The sequence below is a fragment of the Rhipicephalus microplus genome, chromosome 10, assembly GCF_043290135.1.
Source record: "Rhipicephalus microplus isolate Deutch F79 chromosome 10, USDA_Rmic, whole genome shotgun sequence".
Lineage (NCBI taxonomy): Eukaryota > Metazoa > Arthropoda > Arachnida > Ixodida > Ixodidae > Rhipicephalus > Rhipicephalus microplus.
In genome coordinates, this window is record NC_134709.1 from 22,608,310 (window position 1) to 22,628,996 (window position 20,687).

The following is a 20,687-nucleotide window of genomic DNA, read 5'->3' on the forward strand; positions in this document are numbered from 1 at the left end:
TATTTTGAGATTTATGCATATGCCTATGCTATCTTCCTTGATGCACTGCATTCATGGGCAAGTTAATGGACCTAATGTAGACAAGTTTCTTTTCTAAATATCTGACAATATGCAGGGCACAGAACCTACGAATAATTAAAACCATATCTAGATATGAGCTCAGTAAGCTGAATCTTTTTTTTTATGAACAAGTCATGCCTAATAAATAACCTGTATTATATGTAAAAAAACTGCGGCGACATTTCGTAGGCGTTCCATCATGTAGTATGTTTGTCCTCCCAGTAGGCGATTTCGAGAGTCATCCGTACATGCCCTGTTTATTACATTTGCATGAGCTTTAACAAACTGTATCTGACATCTGCGTTACTATGGAGACGCACAAGATGAAATCAGCTGTGGTGTGGGCATAATATTGCCCGCACCGCCAAACAAAGCTTGTTCATTGAGGCAATTGAAGCTTCCATCATGTTCGAGTAATAGTTAGCTCATTTAGCAAGCCGACCCATGCAATGACCAACTCAGTCATCACATATGTAAAGCTTTCAAGTAAATCCTCTTGCAAAGACTCATGACAGATCCACTTGATCAGTTGTCAAGTATATAAATCCATGTTTATTGTTCTTGAAATGTTGTACATTTCAAAAAGCTCGCAAAGGCCATCTGTGAGCACAAAAGCATGTGCGAAATATAAAAATCCAGCATATGGTCTGTTACATTATGTTACAAAAATATTACACAGCACTTTTGTGGACTACATAGGTATTGCATGCTTTTAAAGCAGTCACATTTGGTAGATTGTAATCATTGCAGCTTAAATAGGTTAATTCAATATGTGGGCTAAGTATATAATAAAGCTTTGAAGGAGGGTTGATACATATACGTCAAAGCCTTCTTTCGTATGAAACGTCACAACTCTTACATGGAATGCTATACACAATTAAGTGACTGCACGCAAAAAAAAAATTAAGAAATGTAAGTATATAACGCAACAGCAAACTTCCATGTGTACTACACCTTGTAATTGCCCAAGGCACTTTATAAGTGCGTTAGTTGTCACTGAGCATAAAATGCGTGCACTTTTGAGTTCAGTGCATGAAGGTAGCATTACAAATGACGAATTTGTCCCGTTCATCTCAACATCAAAGAATAAGGAAAAGTTAAGATTGACACATCTGGAATACTACGTGAAGATATCACAGGCCAAGACTCGGCATCCCAGCATCCACAGCAGAGAAGTTCAGTATAAGTCTTAAGACATGGCTCCCACCATCAAGGTGAATTACAAAATATATTAAAGTTTTGTTCAAGCAAAAAAAAAGTGCGAGCAATCGCTTGCATTCACTAAATCATGTGCTTTGTTAACAAAATGTTGGTGTCGCTTACTAAAAAAAAAAGCGGTGCTTGTTCACGATACACAACTCCTTAGGATATATTGCTTCTATGAAAATTCCACAAGTGCACTGACTCTACTCGCCGCTCAGATTTGAAACATGTCGTGTGTTTCTGCTTCCAGCATCATCTATGACTGCTGGTGTGTACGTTAGAAATCTATAGAAATCTAAGACGGCGCCATTTTCGAAGGTCAGGATAAGCTTTGACCACATTCGAATTGTGTGCAAATGCTGTCATGTGTCTGGGCTCACTACTCACAGCAGTATTTAAGTGGTAGCCTTGTATTGAGTGTACAAAAATGTAAAATGTGCAATAGGCGTCTGAAAGAAAAAAATAGTACAGTTAATAGAATGGCCGGTTTCTCAACACACATTCAAAGTTCTTATCACTTAAACGGTGCCTCGGTAAGTGTTGGGCAGGCTTGTTCAAATGCGCACACCAAGTAATCTTGAGTAAGATACATGTTGCATGCAAAGAGACGCACTGAACATAGTAAAAATGTGCAAAATCGCACAGCATTGTGGAAGCTAGCAATTTTCAGCCAATCAGGGGCAGAGCTGAAACTGATCAAAACAATAAATGCATTGCGACTGGTTAGCCCCTACGTGCCTGGGCAATACCGGTAGCTACGACGCCAGCTAATCACAGGTGTTCACACTCTTGGTACGGGTCCTTGTTGCCAAAAAGGGGCATTGGAAAATTATACATTCCGAATACAAATCAAGCATTTCATTCTTCTTAATTCAGGTTTTTTGGAAAATCTGACTTGTGTATTGTTGCCGAGTAACAGGGCAAGATCATTACTAACACCCAAATAAGGCAACTGGTGGCTATATAGAAGAGTGTCACATAAAAGGTTTATGCAATAGCAATTCTTTTGCTGTTCATGTATTACATTAATGACAATGTACACCCTCATAACCTAGCTCAGCTTTGGAAACATCCATTTCTTTATTTTACCATTTTCTTGATCAAATTACCATTATTTAATTTAATCTTCAAAGCACCTGAGTATGTATACCCTAAATTACATACTGATAAAACAAATTCATGTAAGGAACATTCATCAGGTTTCTTTCTCGCCCACTGTATCCTTGTTGATGTATACATAAATATACCAAATTGTTCAATCTCAAATGCTCACTAGCGATTAAATCCTGATTTTAAAACGATTTCATCCTCTACTCCACTGGAAATGTTCAATAACGCATAGCTCTGCCTCTCATGAGCTAACACTGACCGCAGCCTATCACAATGCTGCACAGCTTCAGCCAATACGGCAACGAGGCACATTCTGGAAAAGCCACCTCGGTGCTTTCAAATGGGGTTACCATTAAACAACAGCACTTGGTGTGCAGTCGTATAACAGAGTGAATGAGTGGCTTCAAAGAAAATGGCGTTTGTTATCACAATCAATCGACGACAGCAAGTTGTCTTGGTCTCAGTTGTGGGTAACGTAAGGCATTGCACTGTAGTTGACTCCGGCAGATGACAATCGATGGCACTTGGGACTTTCGCGATGCCAAGCAAATGGAGGGGCAGTTTGCCGCAGTCGGTCTACTTTGACGGATCGTCGGACAACTCCGGACTGCCACACTCCTGCACCTTCCTTGTTGGCAATGAGTTGCGTATTTCATCTAGCTTCCGTAGCTGCTCCTGCAATGGGGAGAAAAGTCTAGCTTCATATATAGGGAGAAGAAAAATGGACTACACGAACATCAGCTATCAAATTACTGAAATGCCACACTGTGACAGAAAGAATGACGTAAGACTTATACACATATTCAGGAATTGAACACTGTTCATCAATCTGCGACGTGCGAGTCTGCACAGATGATAGCTGCTAGAAGCACGGCATTTTACCCTTGCACAAGGTGATCAGAGGCTTTCTTACACACTCAACTCCACTGATAGTGATATGCCAAGCCTCAACTACAAGACATATTTCTTCATTCTGTGTTTGCGTAAAAACTGCATTTATCACATTTCGGTCTGAATGCGCAATCATGGCAGTGTAAGAAAACGATCAGACACTGATCCTTTAGTGGACGACTTTTTACGCTGAATTAATAAACGGTGTGTACAAAGACCTGTGTGTCCTACGTAGGGCAACCACAGCTGAAAGTAACCTCACATGATACATGCATGTATAGAATTCTGTAAACTCAGTGGTAAGCTTCATGAAATTCATGTCAGCTCGTTTTTTATCATTCACCAAGCTGCACACGATTTCAGTCGATAGATCCCACATGGATTATCTGTTTCCCCATCTTTCGCGTCGATGTCTGCATTGCTGTTTCTACGATAACTGGCCCCTGACTCGCTCTAGTCTCTATCATCCAAAAAGAAAATGTAATACTATGCTTTTTGTTACACCAGGATGCATTCACAAATGCTATGACCATCGTGAATGGCCTCTGCCTTTCTAGCGCGTGCATCCGCCGTGATGGAGCGGTGCTTGGCTGCTGACCCGGAGGTCGTGGGTTCGATTCCGGCTGCGGCAGTCACACTTCAATGGAGGTGAAATGCCAGAGGCCTGTGTACTACTGTGGGATGTCGGTGCGTGTTAAAAAACACCAGATGGCAAAAAATTTCCCGAGCCCTCCACTACGACATCTCTCATATGTCATAGTCTGGGGACGTAAAACCCCAGATGTTATTATTATTATTTCTAGTGCGTGCAACACAACTACTTTGTTGGCGCATGCTCTCATCATCCTCTTCATTTCCTGCTCCGTTAACCAAACATGTGCACCGGGGGCACTCTCCCGCTGCTTCCATTTCTTCAGCATGAATTGCAGCAACTAGTGCGGGCGGGAGAGCGAGTACAGAAAGAGAGAAAGAAATAGAGAAAAAGAGAGAAAGAATGACGATAGTGTCAATGAGCTCAGTTCACAGAAATTCCAGAGAAGGTGTTGTAATCTTTGGTTGCGAGCGAAAAAGCAGCATTGATGTAAATGAGGCTAAGAGCTGAAGTAAGGCAATAAGTGTGCATGCATGTGTGCGTGCGCGGGGGGGGGGGGGGGGGGGCAGGCATAATGATATCGCTATCATATTCAACTATAAAAGGCGATGACTAAGCGTTTGCAAATTTTTCTCTTCTGCTTTCATTTTAAACCGATAAAGTACCTCTTCGTTATCATGTGTCTGTCATTTCACATCACCTCATAGTTACATGCACTGTAGTTATTGACATGTCATGGAAGACTGCATAACATTTGGATCGCTCGCATTACATGACAACAGTGTTTGGTCCAGCGACAAATATATCTTCACATATCGTCACGTAAGTAAATAGTGAAATACCTAACATGTTAGCAAAAGTGTTACCATAAACACATGGTGAAACGCAGAGGCAACATAGGTAATACATATGTAATTTGATATTTCGTTCTTTTTGCTCCCAATATTTAAAACATCTACGAATGCTTTGTATTCAACTGTTGTGAGAGTGATTTGAATAGCGTGTATTATTGAATTCCTATTCAATTTCAACATTCATCATTCCAATTTGTCAAATACCCACTTCACTCGCCTAGGCGAGACATTTTTATAAACACTTGTGGCTTCTCGCACATAACATAACAATAGCATCTGTTTAGGAATAGCGCAGGTTGTTGCAAAGTTCAGGTAACTGCTGCTGATTAATTACCAGTTACATATTCAGTGACAATTGCTTATTTTTAGACAAGTCATACCCAGATTTGCTGTGTTCTATTCTCAGTCTCGCCATGTCAGACATACAGTGCCATAGTATAATACACTGCTCCAGTGGCCACGACATTGCATTTGCATTGGTCCATAATTTTCGCTGCATATATTATTAACATATGGGGTATTACATCCCAGCTATACGTATTATTCACTAAGCATTCATAAACACGTATTCAATGCTTTTTGTCAGAATGCACTGAACTTCATTATGCTTTTACCGATATGTGGGTGCCACATGACGAAAATCATTACGTGAATTATGAGCATGCTTAAGGTTCCGAGAAAGGTTAGTGCGCTTGTCCAACCAACAGTCGAGTTGGTGAAATGAGGCCGTGTGGAGAGTGCTACTAATTCTGGAGCACAGTGATACTCAGCCATTGAATCTAAATTCTTTACATCAGACGTCTTACCATTGATTAGCCACTACAACCACGTACTACTCGTCTCACTGTTGAGAGGTAAGCTTTCCTGCACAGTTCCCCTGCTTAGTGGCTAAGCAAGCTGCGTTGTAAAGTGTGAAACTGAACAGAATGGCCCCAGGACGGAAGTATTGGAAAACGTACATTTGTTCACAATGATCGATGCCAGCGTCCGCTATCAGTAAAAAGGCTAGAACCATTGCGCGTTATGCTGACCATTTAATGCATGTATTACGTGGACATTCCTTTTTAATTTAAGAAGCATTAACTTTGACGGTGACAATTCCTATTCTGCAGATTTAGAATATTTTTTTTTATCAAGCGAGTATGTTATGCCGTTTCAGCTATACCTCACTATATTGGCCAGTGCATATCTTTTTACAGGATATATCCTCACAATCGTCTTCCCTTAGATGGGTCTTTCATATGCAAACTATCTACATGTAATAAGACATTATGAAAGGCGGGTTTATATTTCATTGTTTATTCTTTGCACCACTCACTACTTACCTTGACAGCTTGCATGTGCTGCACTCTCTTGGCATTGATGACTCTCATCGGGAAAGGATTCAGGTCACCAAAAGCAACCTGCGTAGTGATAAGAAAAAAAAATGCAGAGAGTTAAAAAGCAACGTAAGAAACTAACCAATAAAGAAGTTTGCTACAGGAATGTTTTAAAAAGACAACTCCTTCGCCCTTAAAAAGGCTGCAAAACGAAATCTGCATTATTATGAAGATGAACAATCTGAAATCAGCAGTGATATGTAATTGAAGTGTAGCTGTACGCCCAAGAGCATGTGTTGATGCAGTGGAGTCATTAGACATACCTGTTGTGCTAGCGAACACCAGTAACAGCGTTTGGGACATTTGAATATGGCGCGCTAACATAATCGCTACGTCGCCGCATTTAGGCCTCCGAGATAGTAAGGCCTCAAAGACGCTCAAGGCTGCGTTGGCAGTCTTTGAGGCCACTGCGATCGACTCGTATTGCCTCGTACGGCACGACGTGGCGCTACCATCGCACTGCATGATAACGTGCGGCTTGTTTTGTGGCCTCCGAGATAGTCAAGCATCAAAGACCACAGAGGAAGGAAAGGTGTCAAAGACGCTCAAGGCTGCGTTGGCTGTCTCTGAGGCCACAGCACCCGATCCGAGTTGTCTCATACAGTGGCGGTGTGGCGCCACCACCGCACTGCGCAGTGTTCGGTCCGGCAAGCTTTCAGTTACATATACCCTCTCGCCTTTTCTCTCTTTCTTTATCATCCATTCTCCTCTCTCCTCCGTATTTCTTGGCCAATCCCGCTCGCGGGACAAGTTTTGCTCCGAGAGAGAGGCCAGACGCCCGCATCTCGCGCATAGCGTGCTGCTGTTCGGTCGCAACCGCCACCGCCGACCAACCTCTCGTCTCGTGCTTCGACGAGGAACGAGTTTTCTTTCTCTTAGGCCGTCGGTAAAAAGCCGAGCGTGCACTAGGGTAGTTAGAGCACGAGTGTGTTGCTGCCGGCACCCAATAACGACGACAGACCAAACCATCGGCTCGGCGGATTTTTCGAGTCTTTCCTCCCACTTTCGGGGAAGCTGGTTTTGTCTTGTCACAAGTTAACGACGACAACGGTTGTTCCGCGGAAACATGGCCCGGATCGCTCTATACCTGGCGGCCGTCATGCTGGTCACCTTTGCCTGTCTGTCCGCGCTGGCTAGCGCAGACCACCACGAACCGAAGGTAAGCCGCTGTTAGCTTGCTCTCCTCTCGCCCCAGTCGCGCTTGGACTGTGGCCTGTCCTCGCCAAGTACCGTCTCCCGCCAGTTTTTTTGTGTTCTTTTCGAAGCACGCCGCTTCGGACGTAATCCGTGAAGAAAAAAAGCGGGAGCCGTGACGCCCGTGTGCCGGTTTTGGGACACTAAACTTCAAAGGCATTCTTCCGGCGGCTTAGTGGTGCTAAGAGGATAAGCGACGCGTGCCACGACGAATGACAGTTCGAGAGACGGGCAGTCGGCGGGCCGCTGTGTATATTGTGTATTTGTCTTGCTCCATCCGTGCTTTATCGCGCAGCATTGCTACATGTCTTCAGTAATGCACCGAATTATTTGAATAACTTTACGGCCGCTGCTTTCGCAAGTTCGCTCACGTGCGTTTCAGGTGTTCCAGATAGAAGAAAGCAGCGTAGCGAAAAATGTTGAAGACCTGCCTCTCATTGTCATCCGTATGATGCCTCAGTGGCTTCGTACGGGTCGAGTTGTGTTGCGTTGTGAATGCGAATCAGCGCATGGCTTTCCGTTTCACGTACGGACTCCAAAATAAAGCGACGGAAGAACAGGCGCTGAACTGTGAGGGACGTGCTCGTTCCGCGTAAAAGCCGAATTTTCCCTGCCGCGAACAAGAGTCGAACAACGCGTAGGTGCGCAATAGTGTTGCACGTTCTGTTTCACGCCAAATCTTGGCCGGCAGACACGCCTTCAGGGTGAAATTCGTCGAGTACACCGGCGTAGCCTGCCGACCTCGGCACGAGGGCGGACGGCGAAAGTGGCCCTACTGTTTCGTCGTTAATTCAAACGCAACGGACCAAGCCCGTGCATTGCGACACGATGTTCAAGCCTACTTCGAAATTCCAGCACCCGTCCAATGCGCCGGCGAGATAACGCAGCATCCGAATAAATTCTCGCACATATACGGAGTAGAACGGTTTTGCACTTCGGACGTCTGTCGATTGATAAGCCGCACCCGCCACGAGTTTCGTCACAGCCTTGATCTTTACGTCCAATTTCTTTTACTTTTTTTTAAAATTTAGATCAGTTATCACGGCACACTTATCTCTAGCGGTATAACCGACAACAGGCCGAGTAGTTTGAACGCATAGGCTCGGCAAAAGATTCAAGCAACTCTTAACTATTCTACCAGAGCACAATTGCTTTTCTGAAGCCTAGTTTCGTGTCACTGCAAGCGAAGTTAGTTCTCGACGACGCTCTAACAGACGTGACAGTCAAACGACAATTAATTTGACGATTCGCAGTACCCCGTACAGTTGCGGCCTGGCGCTCTTGGCCAGACATTCGCGAATCGAACGGCACAACTTGATTTCGGCTACAGCTCGACGTATGATCTTGTCGTTATCTCTGTTCGTGCACGCAGAGGGGCATGTAGCGTACGTTTATGCGATTACAAAAAAAATATACGTGGAAAATACTATAAGAACGCGCGTCGCACGGACGTCACATTTAACTCGTAGCGTGCTTGACAGTGAAGCAGAACTTTCCAGCTATTGCACTCACTGTGAAGTAAGGAAATGAATTTCTCTGTTACTTTTTGGAGGGGGGGGGGGAGGGGTCGCTTGTTTAATGTCCTAGATGAGTCTTTTTTTGGGGAATGGCTGCTTCAGAATTTCCGAGATTTTGTTTGCCGACATATCCCAAGACCGATTATTTGGTTTAATAACACAACCAAAAGGATGGTACACCCACCGACGGACAGGGCAATCTTTCGTCCACTTTAATTATCTTTAAAACTACGCCATAATTATCACGTTACTGCTAAGAACAACGACCAATAGCCATGCGCGATTTCCCTGGTGTAATTGTCCGTTCGACGCACTTGGTTATGCCTTACTGTGGAGTAAACGACATAATTGGTTTCGGGGATAACTCTCCAAACGACCCCTCTGAAATTCGCAGGCAGCCCTTTCTACGAAGGAAGGGTGAAATGAAAGCGGAAACTCGGGGCTTGTGATGACTTTATTGCCGGCATAAAAAAGGCGAGAAAAACAGCGGCTGTGTATATTCCGCGCACCACAATTTGCATATCGCCGCCCTTGCAGACTAACGAGGCTGCAGACCCCCCCCCCCCCCCCCCCATTGTTGCTGTATTTTCTTAATGATGGCTAATTCCATTCTCCTCTTTTTAGCGCTTTAGATTTGCGCTACGCGATCCGTGAGGTACATCGTCACACATAACCGCGTTCGCTATAAAGAGAAACGAAGAAATAAAGAAAAAAAAAGAACCACAAAGGACACGTCGTTGGGGTCCCTCTCTTCATTAGCCATCCCTGGCAGTGCTAAACTGCCAGACAATTTTATCTTTATATTTTCGGCGCCATAAACACAATCGCTTTACAGTATAAGTAACGTGTTTTTGTTCAGAAAAGGTCGCGGCCGGCTAACGCCCCCAGGCGAGGCCCCTGTAAGCGCTGCTCGAAAAAAATCGGCGACGGTCCGGTGCCACTGACCCACATAATCGCGGTGGGCGCTTTTACGACTCCTGGTGCGCCATGATGGCCTTGCATGGAGGATCCCGAACAATGCGGGCATGCGCCGAGCTGTATCGCGAACGTTTCGCTTGTGCACTTCTACCTCCCCCCCCCCCCCTTCCTTCCCACATATGATGTAGCTCCGCAAAGTAAGGCTCTATACGATTGAATGAAAATACAGCCTTAAATCGACACTATAAAGAGAAACAACGAGTTCTTTTATTAGATTGATAAACTGCACTCTGAGAACTTTTATTGTCATAAGTTTCCGTGTCGTAAGTTCATTATTAGCGAAAAAAAAAAAAGAAGGGTTGAAGTTTCATTTTCGTGAGGCAGCGAATTTCAAAATGTATTTTTTCGAATTTTCGCGAGATTGGCTCGATGAAATTTTCCGACACTTTTCCTCTGCTCAATCGTCTGTTGGTATTCCTTGATTCGAATCGTTAGAACAGCTAAGAAACGCGGCATTTAGGTTAGTGGCATCCGATTCCAGCTGACATGCACGGGGTATAGCGAATGGATTTTAATATGCCAGCATTTATAGGATTCGCAAAAAAGCGTATCAGTGCACGAGTTTTCTGCATAATATCAGCACTGCTGTGTGGCTGCCGAACTCTCGTCAGCTACTCGGGTAGCTGTAGCTAATTAGAAGCGAATAAAGGTAATATTCACGCATTTCGTTCAAGATTCACGTTTTTTTTTATTTTTCATTGGTTTTTATTTAAGCTTCAGCTGTCGGCTGCACTTACCGTGGAATTCCGAGCAAGCGCCATAATCTTAATCACGTACTGGGTATAGTAAGAAGACGTAAGAATATAGTAAGAAGACAAAGTTTGGTTTTCTGGCTATGTTTAGAGCTCTACGCGGGATACACGAACACACACTTCTTTCTTCTTGAGACATGTCTGTCTGCGAGAACATTCTCCCGCCAGACAGTAACCTTGACGCTGCTCGTGAGCAACGCTGTTGTCCTTTAAGGGTAGATGATATACACGTTCCCGCTTAGCGTATTTAGCGGAATCGCTTGGCTTCACACAGACAATGACTGGCAGTGACTAGCTCAGCGGCACTCGAGTTCGGTCACGTGTCAATCAACGGCGTGGACGGCGGCCTAAGTTCCACGCGTCCCTGTTGTAGTTAAGAAGACGAGTATAATTAACGATCACGCTGACTGTGCGTGGCTATAAAAAGGGCCTAGTAGTAGCGCTGGGAAGCGCGTCACTGTTTATTCCAACAGACAGTCAAGCATACCGCACATTTTGGCAGCTAGGGGTCGCGTCACCCATGCGTAACTTCACGTGTGACGTCATCTGTAAAGCGGGCACGTCGCTATCGATCGTGGCAGTATGCGGATATCATTCCGCGTCGCAGTTAGTTCACACGCCCACGATAATCGTGCAACACGGACTGACGGCTGCTATCAGAGTCCGATTGACGGACTCTCGGGTGCTATGGGTGCCTTTGAAAATGGGGCGGTGAATCGTGCGCCAGCAAGATCGAAAAAGAAAAGGCTGCTTTTGTTTGAAGTCAGCCTATAGTACCTTGGGTATACGTCTATTAAAACTATCATCTTGTAAAAAAAAACTTAAAACCTATAACTCCCTGCGCCTTACGGCACACTGACCTCGTTTGTCCGATCATCTTTGTCCTTTACAACCCCACTGTTGTGACACCAATCCAAATGTTTTCATCATCATCATCCCACCGCCTCTTATTTCTGTCGCCGAATGACGACGATCATAGTGATATCTGTGGCCAATTTGTACCGGGCGGACTCGCTATTGCTGTACCTAAGGCTGAAAACCCGAGCGCCATCTACAGTGAAGGTTGGGTGAACGCTAAATCAATTCGTCTCTATCAATGTATTAGTTTCGAAGGCCGATTTGACGCGCGCTTTGTTCTGGACCAGAAGCGTTCAAACTCGCCCCAGTCCCGAAATGTAAAAAAAAAAAAAAACGAACGTATACACAAAAAAGTCTACATTGTGGCAAAGAGATAAACATTCCTCCTCAGTGCCCTCGCTTCTGCCAGCTCTCCACTTCAGATGGAGTCTTTTTCCCCCTGGTCTCAGCACTCTGCGCCAGCTCGAGCGAAGTTTGCGGAATACACACACGTTTGAACCAGGGCGTCGGCAGGATTTCCTCTTGAAGGGTGCAAACCCATGTTGCATTGCATCGCGGGAAAGAGGGAAAGGAGGCAAGTGCCCCGCTGCCCCCTCCCCGCCTACGCGTTCTTAGCCTACGGCTTGATCCGCAAAAACTTCGGAGTCGTTGCTCCACGACGTTCGAAGCAGGCAGGTCGGCTAGCAGGGCCGTTCAAATAAACAGGGCCGCTAGCGGTCCTCTCGAAGCTTTTTCGCGCGCTTCGGCGCTATCTCGAAATAGTCCTTGGGAGGTCGGGCGAAGGCGTGCTTTTGAAGGAACCCAAAAGTCCTCGGAGTGCCTGTCAGTTTCATTTTTTTGCTTGCTTATTTTTTTTTCTTTCGGCGTGTGGTAAATCCCGCGGAGAGAGAGAGCGACGTGGTGGTTTTTATCGTCTCGTCTGACGGGTGGTGTCGTCGTGTCGCCCCTTCACTGCCCTCTCGTTTTTTTTGTTTTTTTGAGGTATTCTTTCCCTCCAGCGAACGTTTAGCGAACGTCACCTCAGCCCTTCTCGCTTGCAAACGACGAACGCGAAGCGTTCGACCTGGCGGCTGTCGCAGTTTTTTTTTTTTTTTTTTGCCCGCGGTGTCAAGTTACGAAACCGGGCTGACTCCGACGGGCGTAGTGACAGATTCGATGAGCAAGAGACCAGACATCGACATGGAATTTGCTTCCGTTTTTGTGCTGCATCTAAAATGATACACTGAAGTAATCTACACTGAGAGCGAGAGAGAGAAAGTCCTCTGACTTGTTTTTGTAAGTACTAACCTTACCACGAATACGATTCTCTTTAAAGGACCTTAAAGATAACCATAGAAAATGTCGGACAGCGGAGAATACCAAAAAGTGAGTCGACGTCTCTTTATGAAGACTCGTTTGCGTGGCACGTAATGAAGTCACTGAGAACAGTGACACATATTCTTTTTTTTTTGTGGAGTATAGCTCAGTTTTGAAAAAAGATTGATTGATCTTCGTTGAATTAAGGTTAACTGATACTCTCGTTCAATTATTCAAAACTGAATTACATTCACCTACCCGCGCGTACAAACCACAGCGTACCATTACCATATTAACATACGTAACCATGCGAAAGGGAACGATAGGTGTAACCTTCAAAAAACAAGGCGATGACGGAGTGGGTCTAGGAACAAACGGGCATCAAGGACATCTTAGTCGAAACCATAAACACGAAATAAGCAGGGCACGTAGCGCGAAGGCGAGATAAGCGCTTACCGCTTGGAAGAACGGACTGGATTTCAAGATTAGGCCCAACTCGGTAGGAAAAAAGTCCGGTGGGCAGATGAGATTAACAAGGTTACGGGTATGGCGCGTAAGCAGTAAGCACAGGACCGGAAGGAGGGGGGGGGGGGGGGCAAGCCTTTGCCTCAGTGTGGGCGTAGTCGGGAGCTGATGGTGATTCCGAAGAACTATAAAACAGGTGTGGGTGAATCCCAACGGGAAAACGACCTGAAGTAAAGTTGGAAAACGTCAGATCAATGTGTCCTTAGTTAGTTTATTTTTGTCCTTGTCAAGTAATTTCATGGCTAGGTTATCATTTCATCGGTAATAATCACCGCATCTCGTTCGTCTGACTGCACATGCTGGCCGCTATAACTTCCTGATCGAAGGTCGTGATGCTATATCCAAAAGAAACTACATGCAATGCGAACTTTCTTTCGCTGATAATTTGTATGTGCTAAAAATAACGGCTGTTCCTGCGCATACCTATAATTTACATTTCTCGACGGCAGATCAATAATGCCGTGAGCGGGCGTATTTTCCGTTCTTACTCCCCAGGCCTTCCCCAGGTCGCCTCTCTCGTTTCGTTACTTCACGATTTCGTATTCTTAGTTTGTGTTTTGGCCTTTCCTTTCAACCTCCGGCATGAACCCTTCGAGCTCCTCCGTCGATGAGCGGCTGTACCTTTATCGCGCGTTCACCCTCGCTGAAGCGGATATTCAAATTACGCGCATATTCGAGCGCGCATAACGCACCTTATACTCTCATTTTCTTCCCCCCTCACATTTTTTTACGAAAAAAAGAATATTAGCGAAGCTATACAACTAAGCCGATGAGAACGCTGCTTTTTCTATGCGCCGTCTCAATTCCCCGGGAGGCTATCTCTTTTTCACAGCTCTGACGCAGCGGCGCTGTAGCTGGTGTGTGTACACATTTCATACCACGTGATCCCAGTTCTGTTTACCGCGGGCCTCAGTCAATGGGATCTCAGTGAAGATGACGTGGAGGTTGCGCTGTACAGTGAAGAGGCACACTGATGGTCCGCAGTTCCGGTTAAACAAATCGCGTTGTTATGACCGTTACAGAACTGTTCTCGTGTTATGAGTGATGCACTGATCTGTAGAATAGGTGAATAAGTGAAACAATAAGTGAAAAGAGAACGCAATCGTATTTTTACGTAATGTTGTGCGTTTGAAAACGAATTGTTGCTCGTGTCGTGTGCACGGCGACAATGAATTTATACGAGATATGTCGATCGCACACTGCGCCTAAATTGGGAGTCAAGCCAGTAAGTTGAAACCGGCTGAAAACAAACAAGATTAGCGTTTGCAACTTCCCATGTGACTCGCGTTTCTGGCAGAGCGGATGAAGACCGGACTCCTTAACTTCTTAGCTACACCTTCCAGATCACCTAATGGCAAATCGCGACCACCAACAACTGGATTATATCAGTCGCCATGTCATATTACACCGAAGATCTTTGCACCCCCTCTTTCTGTCAACGTTTCATAGAAAAACTGCGCGAAGGAGAAGCGGAGAACGACAAACAACGACATGCACTTTCAAGCGTATACACTCATCACGTGAACCAACCGGTCCGTCCAGTGTTCGACTGAAGGGTACAAATGCAGATCGTGGACAGGTACATCGATCTAATCACACCGCCAAAGAGAACTCTCATTACAGCCGCTTACTACCTTTTTACAGAACAGAGCCCTTTGTACGCACACCTACGTGTTTTCCTCATCTGACGCGTAAAACGAGTCGGGCATTACCGAACGCCCATCTTCTTTAACCCTATACTGCGAAACGGCCACTTACGTCGACGCATTGCAGTAAAAAAAAAAAAAAAACTCCGCCAATCCATCAAAGCGGCTTCGGGTTTAGCCACGCCGCCGTCTCTATGGGTAAAAAAAAGGAAAAGGCGACGACCCAGCGCGTTCACGTCAATACCACTGTCGAAATTCCCGGTGAAGACTTCCTTTGCACATTCATTCATTCATCTATTGAAGCGAGGTCAGTACAAGCTGCGCAACCAAGTTTCACGAAACTCGATGATAGTTATAGCGCGAGAACAGAACGAACACACAGAGACGAGAAGGACATGAAGGACACTGCGCTAGAACAGAACGAACACACAGGGACAAGGACACGAGCGCTATACTTGCGCAACGTCCGTCATGTCCTTTTTGTATCTGTGTGTGTGTGTTCTGTCCTTACGCTATAACTATCATGTCATACCAACTAGCCCAAGCTGCCACACTTTCGAAACTGGTCGCGTTGTTCGAGAAAAGGTGGCGGTTAGCTCGAGTCTCAATTAGGAATTACTGACAGGCCACCGCCCTTCACTGTTGCTGCCCGCTCTGTTGAACGTACGTGGCAGTGAGCGTCTCTTTATCATAAGTTTCTTTATCGTAATTTCTTTTTCAAAGTGCAACTTGCCGTTTCCGCCCGTTAGTCCTCGTTCGTGTCTTTCTATTCAAGTGTAGAAGCTTGCGCTAGTTGGTATGACATGGTGATTGTTATAGCGCGAGAACAGAACGACGACGCAGATACAAGGACACGAGCGCTCGTGTCCTTCTTGTCTCTGCGTCGTCGCTCTCGCGCCATAACTATCATTTCTATTCAAGCCGTCTCTTGGCTATCTCCTTGAACGTAGGCTACCCTGCACAATCGAGTTTCTTATAGAACACTCCAACACCACCCGCATCCATTGAAATCTTCTCGCTTTCTCTCAAACGAATCGACTGCAAACTCGAACTGAAACGACGCGTATCCGCGAAGCTCGAAGGAACGCGTCGGTGCGCATCGAATCGAAGCTTTTTTTTTTTCAACGTGTCTTACTGCGAAGTCCATGACCAGGCGAGCGCTATCTCTGTACCAACGTCGCTATATTTCAACAGAATCGCATGCGAACGCAAAATCGAATACAGACAAACATCGGGAAGACTCAAACGAATACGTCGCAACAAGTCAAAGCAAAACAGAAGCCGTTACACCTAATTTACAGCGATATACTCCTCGTCTGTCCTCCAAGATGTCACGGAGTTCGAGAAACGCTTTCTGGAGAAACGCTCTTCAGAAACACACTGCAGAGTGTGTGTGTGTGTGTGTGTGTGTGTGTGTGTGTGTGTGTGTGTGTGTGTGTGTGTGTGTGTGTGTGTGTGTGCGCGCGCGCCAGGGAAAGGAAGATAAAACGCACGACGAAGCTGACGCGCGAAGGGGGGGAGGGGAGGTAAAGGTTAATGGCTGCGAAACCAGATAAGCCGCAGACGACCTTGCTGCCTCTCGAGAGATAAATGAGAAAAATGCCGCAACGGAACTCTCTTTGGCAAGGCGAGCACCTTTTGTTCGGCGCGGCGACAAAAGAACTGCGACTAACTCCCCAAAAACAGCCGACCCCCCCCCCCCCCCCCCGACCCCCAACTTTCTCCCCTCCTAGCTCTCGCGTGCGGAGGATCACGGAGAAAAGACTAATCACCTTCGTGACAAATGACTAGCGTATAGCTGATATACGTATAATTTACTCTGTACGTTGTAAGAGAGAGGTTGGAGAGGGCAAACAAAGTGTTGTTTGTTTCTTCTTTTTGTTCGAAGACGAGTCGACGACTTTCGTTCTCTCCCTGTAGTACGTTCATTTCTCCAGCGCGAACAACCGACACGAAGCGCTAGCTACTCTACACTGATTTTTCAAAAAGAAAAAAAAAACCGTTAACGATCGCGAGGCTGAGCCATCCTCCGCCCGCCTGCCCCCCCCCCCCCCCCCGCCCTCCTCACGGTAATCGTAGTTTCCCCGCCAGCGCACTCGGTTTCCCGCTCGTGTTGCCGCCCGTTAGTGGTGTGTGTAATCTTCGATCGTCTCAATTAAGGTCGTACGATTCATACCGCGCCAGCTTCCTCCCGTAGCTCATCTCCTGGTACTCTCCTCCTCCCCCACATTTTTTTCTTTCAACTTTCTCTCTCTCTCTCTCAATTCTCCCCGGCATCACGTTGGTGCTTACAGTTCGCCAGACCACCCCCATTTTGCCTCACTCTCGCCCATGGCATGCACTTGCACTTCGCCAGATACCACATCATGGAAGCTTCAGGGAAAGAACTCGAAAGCTAGAAGAAAAAGGGGAAGGGTCTGATGAGCTAGCACCAGGATCGCCGAGTTTTCGTGAAGACGCTAGACTTCGTGGTGTACTACTACACGTTAGGGCTAGTACGTACTCTGGCGTCCGCCTATACGAGGCGCTTTCGAGAGCTCAAGGTCTCTCCTTCTCTCTGCGAGACGAACGGTCCCGCAGGAACCATTACCCTAGCTGACACAGTGCCTCAGGGACGCCGACGCGCCTGCTATCGTGGCGCGGTCAGTACAGTAGGTGTGTGTGTGTGCGGCGGGGGGGGGGGGGGGGATGAAGAACGCTTCGGCGTTGAATTGATGAACGCGAGGAGAGAAGCCGGCTGCTGCTTGCTGTCTTGGCTGTGCTACGACTTTGACTTCTACTTCGCCCAGATGAACAAGGGGGAGGTGAGATGATCGTTCCCGTCGATGGTGGCGTCCCTTCGCCCAAGGCCTGCATGGTGCGCTCCACGCCCCCGCGTCAAGATGCAAGTCTGGCGATTCTGAACGCTAATGGTTGGCTGCGGCATCGGCTATGGCTGGGGTCGAGCTATGTGAGAGAGAAGGAGGGGGTGAGCAAGATATAAGGGTATATACGTTATAGGCAGGCCCTTGGGGGATTCGCTCGCAGGATTTCGAGCTGGACGGTTGTGCCCTCGCGATCTCCGACTTCAGCGTAGCTCCCGCCGACTGGTTCGCCCTCCGCGGTCTCCTGACGCCGTGTAGCTCTCGCATTGTGGCACCCCGCCCTTGGACTGCTTCGACCGGATCCCCACTTTCCTATCTCCTTCTTTTTTTCCTCTCGTTGGCTGTCTTCTTCTGCTTCTACTTTCCTTCTATTCTTTTTATCCCTCCTTATCCCCACCCCTATAAGGCACTGCGCCGTGTCGCCTGAAGGCAGACAGAAATTAGGTGCCTTTTTCCTCTTCATTCTAATCACTACCACCACCACCACCAGGCCCTTGCCCGGCCAAGGGACGATGCTTATTAGTGCAACCACGCACAACACGGCTGCATCGTTCGTGGATGAGAGGTACCTGCTCTATCCAAAGGTGTACAGAATTATGATAAACTAGAGCGCTTTTTTTTTTAACGTGTATCTCGCGAATGAAGCCGAGGCGCTGTTGGTTTGAAGTTATGTGCGTACAGAGCGCAATAAGCATTCAAATGGGCGTTGCACAATAAAGGTCATTTTCAAGCGGAGGCTGCATTCCCGAGGTATACATCGCATTCAGCGTACAAACCTCTGACGTTCGTTTGAACATACTGATCGGGTGAATTTTAATTGGTTCGAAGCTTGTCTGCTGGAATACGTTTTTTTTTTCTTTACGACATGAGATTGTCCACGACTCTGCGTTAAGCTAATCAGTAGATTGGCGCACATTCATGCACAAAAAAAAATGTCATCTTCGTTTAAAAAATAACTCCACTACGGCGTCTCTCATAATCATATAGTGGTTTTGGGACGTTAAACCCCAAATATCAATCAATCGTTTAAAAAATAAAACTGACAAAATAGTGTAGCCACACTTGACGAATATGCTTCGCGCACCTACACCGCGCGCTCGAAAAGTGAAACGAAAATGCGATCGAGGAACTCACTGTCGGATATCAAAAGAGCCGCGCAATACGACCAACCTGTTGAAGCACGTTCTTCCGGCCGTTGTATGCGCACGCTTCCGGTTTATGAGATCCCTCGCCTATGCGAACGAGCGTATCCCACTGAATATTTATACATCACAGAAAAGTCGCCGCCGTCTATTTGCTCTCTTTTGTGCGAAACAAAAGCGTGAGTGTACACAAGAGTCGCCGTCTTTACTGCACGCAACTAGTAACTACACACCAAGCACGGTGCAGAGTTCGATGGCGAGGAGGAGATACGATTCGAGGGGCCGTTCTTGAAATTCTCTCGGGAAACGAACTGAGTTATGCTGATGCCTGGCCGATTCGCTAATGTATGCGTGAGAGTATAACCCTGGAGAGATGACAATAAAACAAAAGCTACGAGCTAGAGAGAGAAGGAAGCGAAAAAAAATGGAAAAGTTGGATCTATTGCGCATTCCCCCCGCGCGTTCCGTCGCCGTTCAGTCGTCTTTCCTCTCTTTCCCCACCTCGAGTCGAGCCTCTTCTTCACCTCGAGCTCGAGATCTTCGGACGAAAGAGCGAAGGGGGGGGGGGGGGGGACAAAGAGAAGTTTTTACGGGCTTTAAACCTCCCCAGTGACGGTGATCGAAAGCACCCGCGCGACTTCGACCGTGTAAAGTACCGAAGACGCTGAGCGATGCTATGGCGTGAAGAAGAGAACTTGGGCTGCTGCGCGCGCAAGAACGCAGATTCGGCAGATCGCTGCTGTGCAGTTCTTTAGAAGGAGCGAAGGCGGGGGGGGGGGGGGGGGTACACACTTATTTTTCTTCCCAGAGAGATAGAGAGCGCGAGATTAGGAGACAGAGACGTTAATGTCGGCTGTAGAGTTGCCGTAAAATTTACAGCGTTTCTCCAGGGGATCACGGATCTTAAGTCATGTTCCCGCTCTTTCACTTACGCAACCCCCATGCACACTCACTCACTCACTTTCGTCAACTGCTAAATAAGGAATGCCGCCTTCATTTTCTACCGTATAACAGTCTCTGATATATAGACGCAACAGTGTTGCTGGGGCTATAGTACATCATTTGCACTGCCTGTAGCAGTACCTACCGTAAACAAGCGGGGCGCAAGCTATCCGGCTTCTCGCGAACTACACCGTTGTCCACAATACAACGGGCAACACTGGCGAAAGTTCAACAACATACCTATCTATGCTGGCTCTCTCTCTCTCTCTCTCTCTCTCTCTCTCTCTCTCTCTCTCTCTCTCTCTCTCTCTCTCTCGTCCCGAAATAAACTCACGCCATCGCGCTCGAATCCGCGTACACACCCGCTCCCAGGTACACACATCATGGGCTCGCCAGCCGATCGCGCCAAAGAGTCGGTGGTGTTTTCCAACAACGCGGACGGACCAGCAATGGATGGCTTTGGTAGGTGCGCGTATAAAGCAACCGATGCAGCGTGGGAAACCACGCACCTGTTGGGGGAACAACCCGCGGCTGGGTGAATGCGTGGTGTTCCTTTTCCTGGAAAGAAAGACCACCCGCTTTGCCGACGCACGCAGTCTATGCTTCTCACGTCAGCAAGGTTTCGTGTGACCGAACGCCGATGCCCCACCGGTATCCCGCTTCAAAGTTAGCAGTTCCCGGTTCTTCCTTGTATAAGAGGCGCACACACCGTCTTGTACGAGATAGATCCCATCCCATCTGTTTGTACGTACAATAAAGTGGGCGGGCATATATCGCCTGGTCGCTACACTGTCGTAATTGCAGCGCTCATTGCGTGCAGGGCGCTGCGAAAGCTGTAACAAGAGGGCGTCCGTTGCGTACGTTTCTTTCTTACTTATGAGTTC

General features: G+C 46.8%; 2 protein-coding genes across 2 annotated transcripts in view; one reads left to right on the forward strand and one right to left on the reverse strand.

The window, feature by feature from the left end:
• Window positions 1-585: 585 nt before the first annotated feature.
• LOC142774622 (TBC1 domain family member 2B-like) overlaps window positions 586-20,687 on the reverse strand; it is a 199,771-nt gene continuing 179,669 nt past the window's right edge. The window contains exons 18-19 of the mRNA XM_075875204.1: window positions 6,036-6,113; window positions 586-3,048 (exon numbers count right to left, since the gene is read on the reverse strand). Of these exons, the coding sequence (XP_075731319.1) occupies window positions 2,950-3,048; window positions 6,036-6,113 (177 nt within the window). The 3' untranslated portion in view covers window positions 586-2,949. The remainder of the gene's footprint in view (window positions 3,049-6,035; window positions 6,114-20,687) is intronic.
• The window catches only part of LOC119181356 (uncharacterized), a 145,350-nt gene continuing 131,509 nt past the window's right edge, over window positions 6,847-20,687 (forward strand). Inside the window, exon 1 of the mRNA XM_037432576.2 lies at window positions 6,847-7,248. Within this exon, the coding sequence (XP_037288473.2) occupies window positions 7,156-7,248 (93 nt within the window). The 5' untranslated portion in view covers window positions 6,847-7,155. The remainder of the gene's footprint in view (window positions 7,249-20,687) is intronic.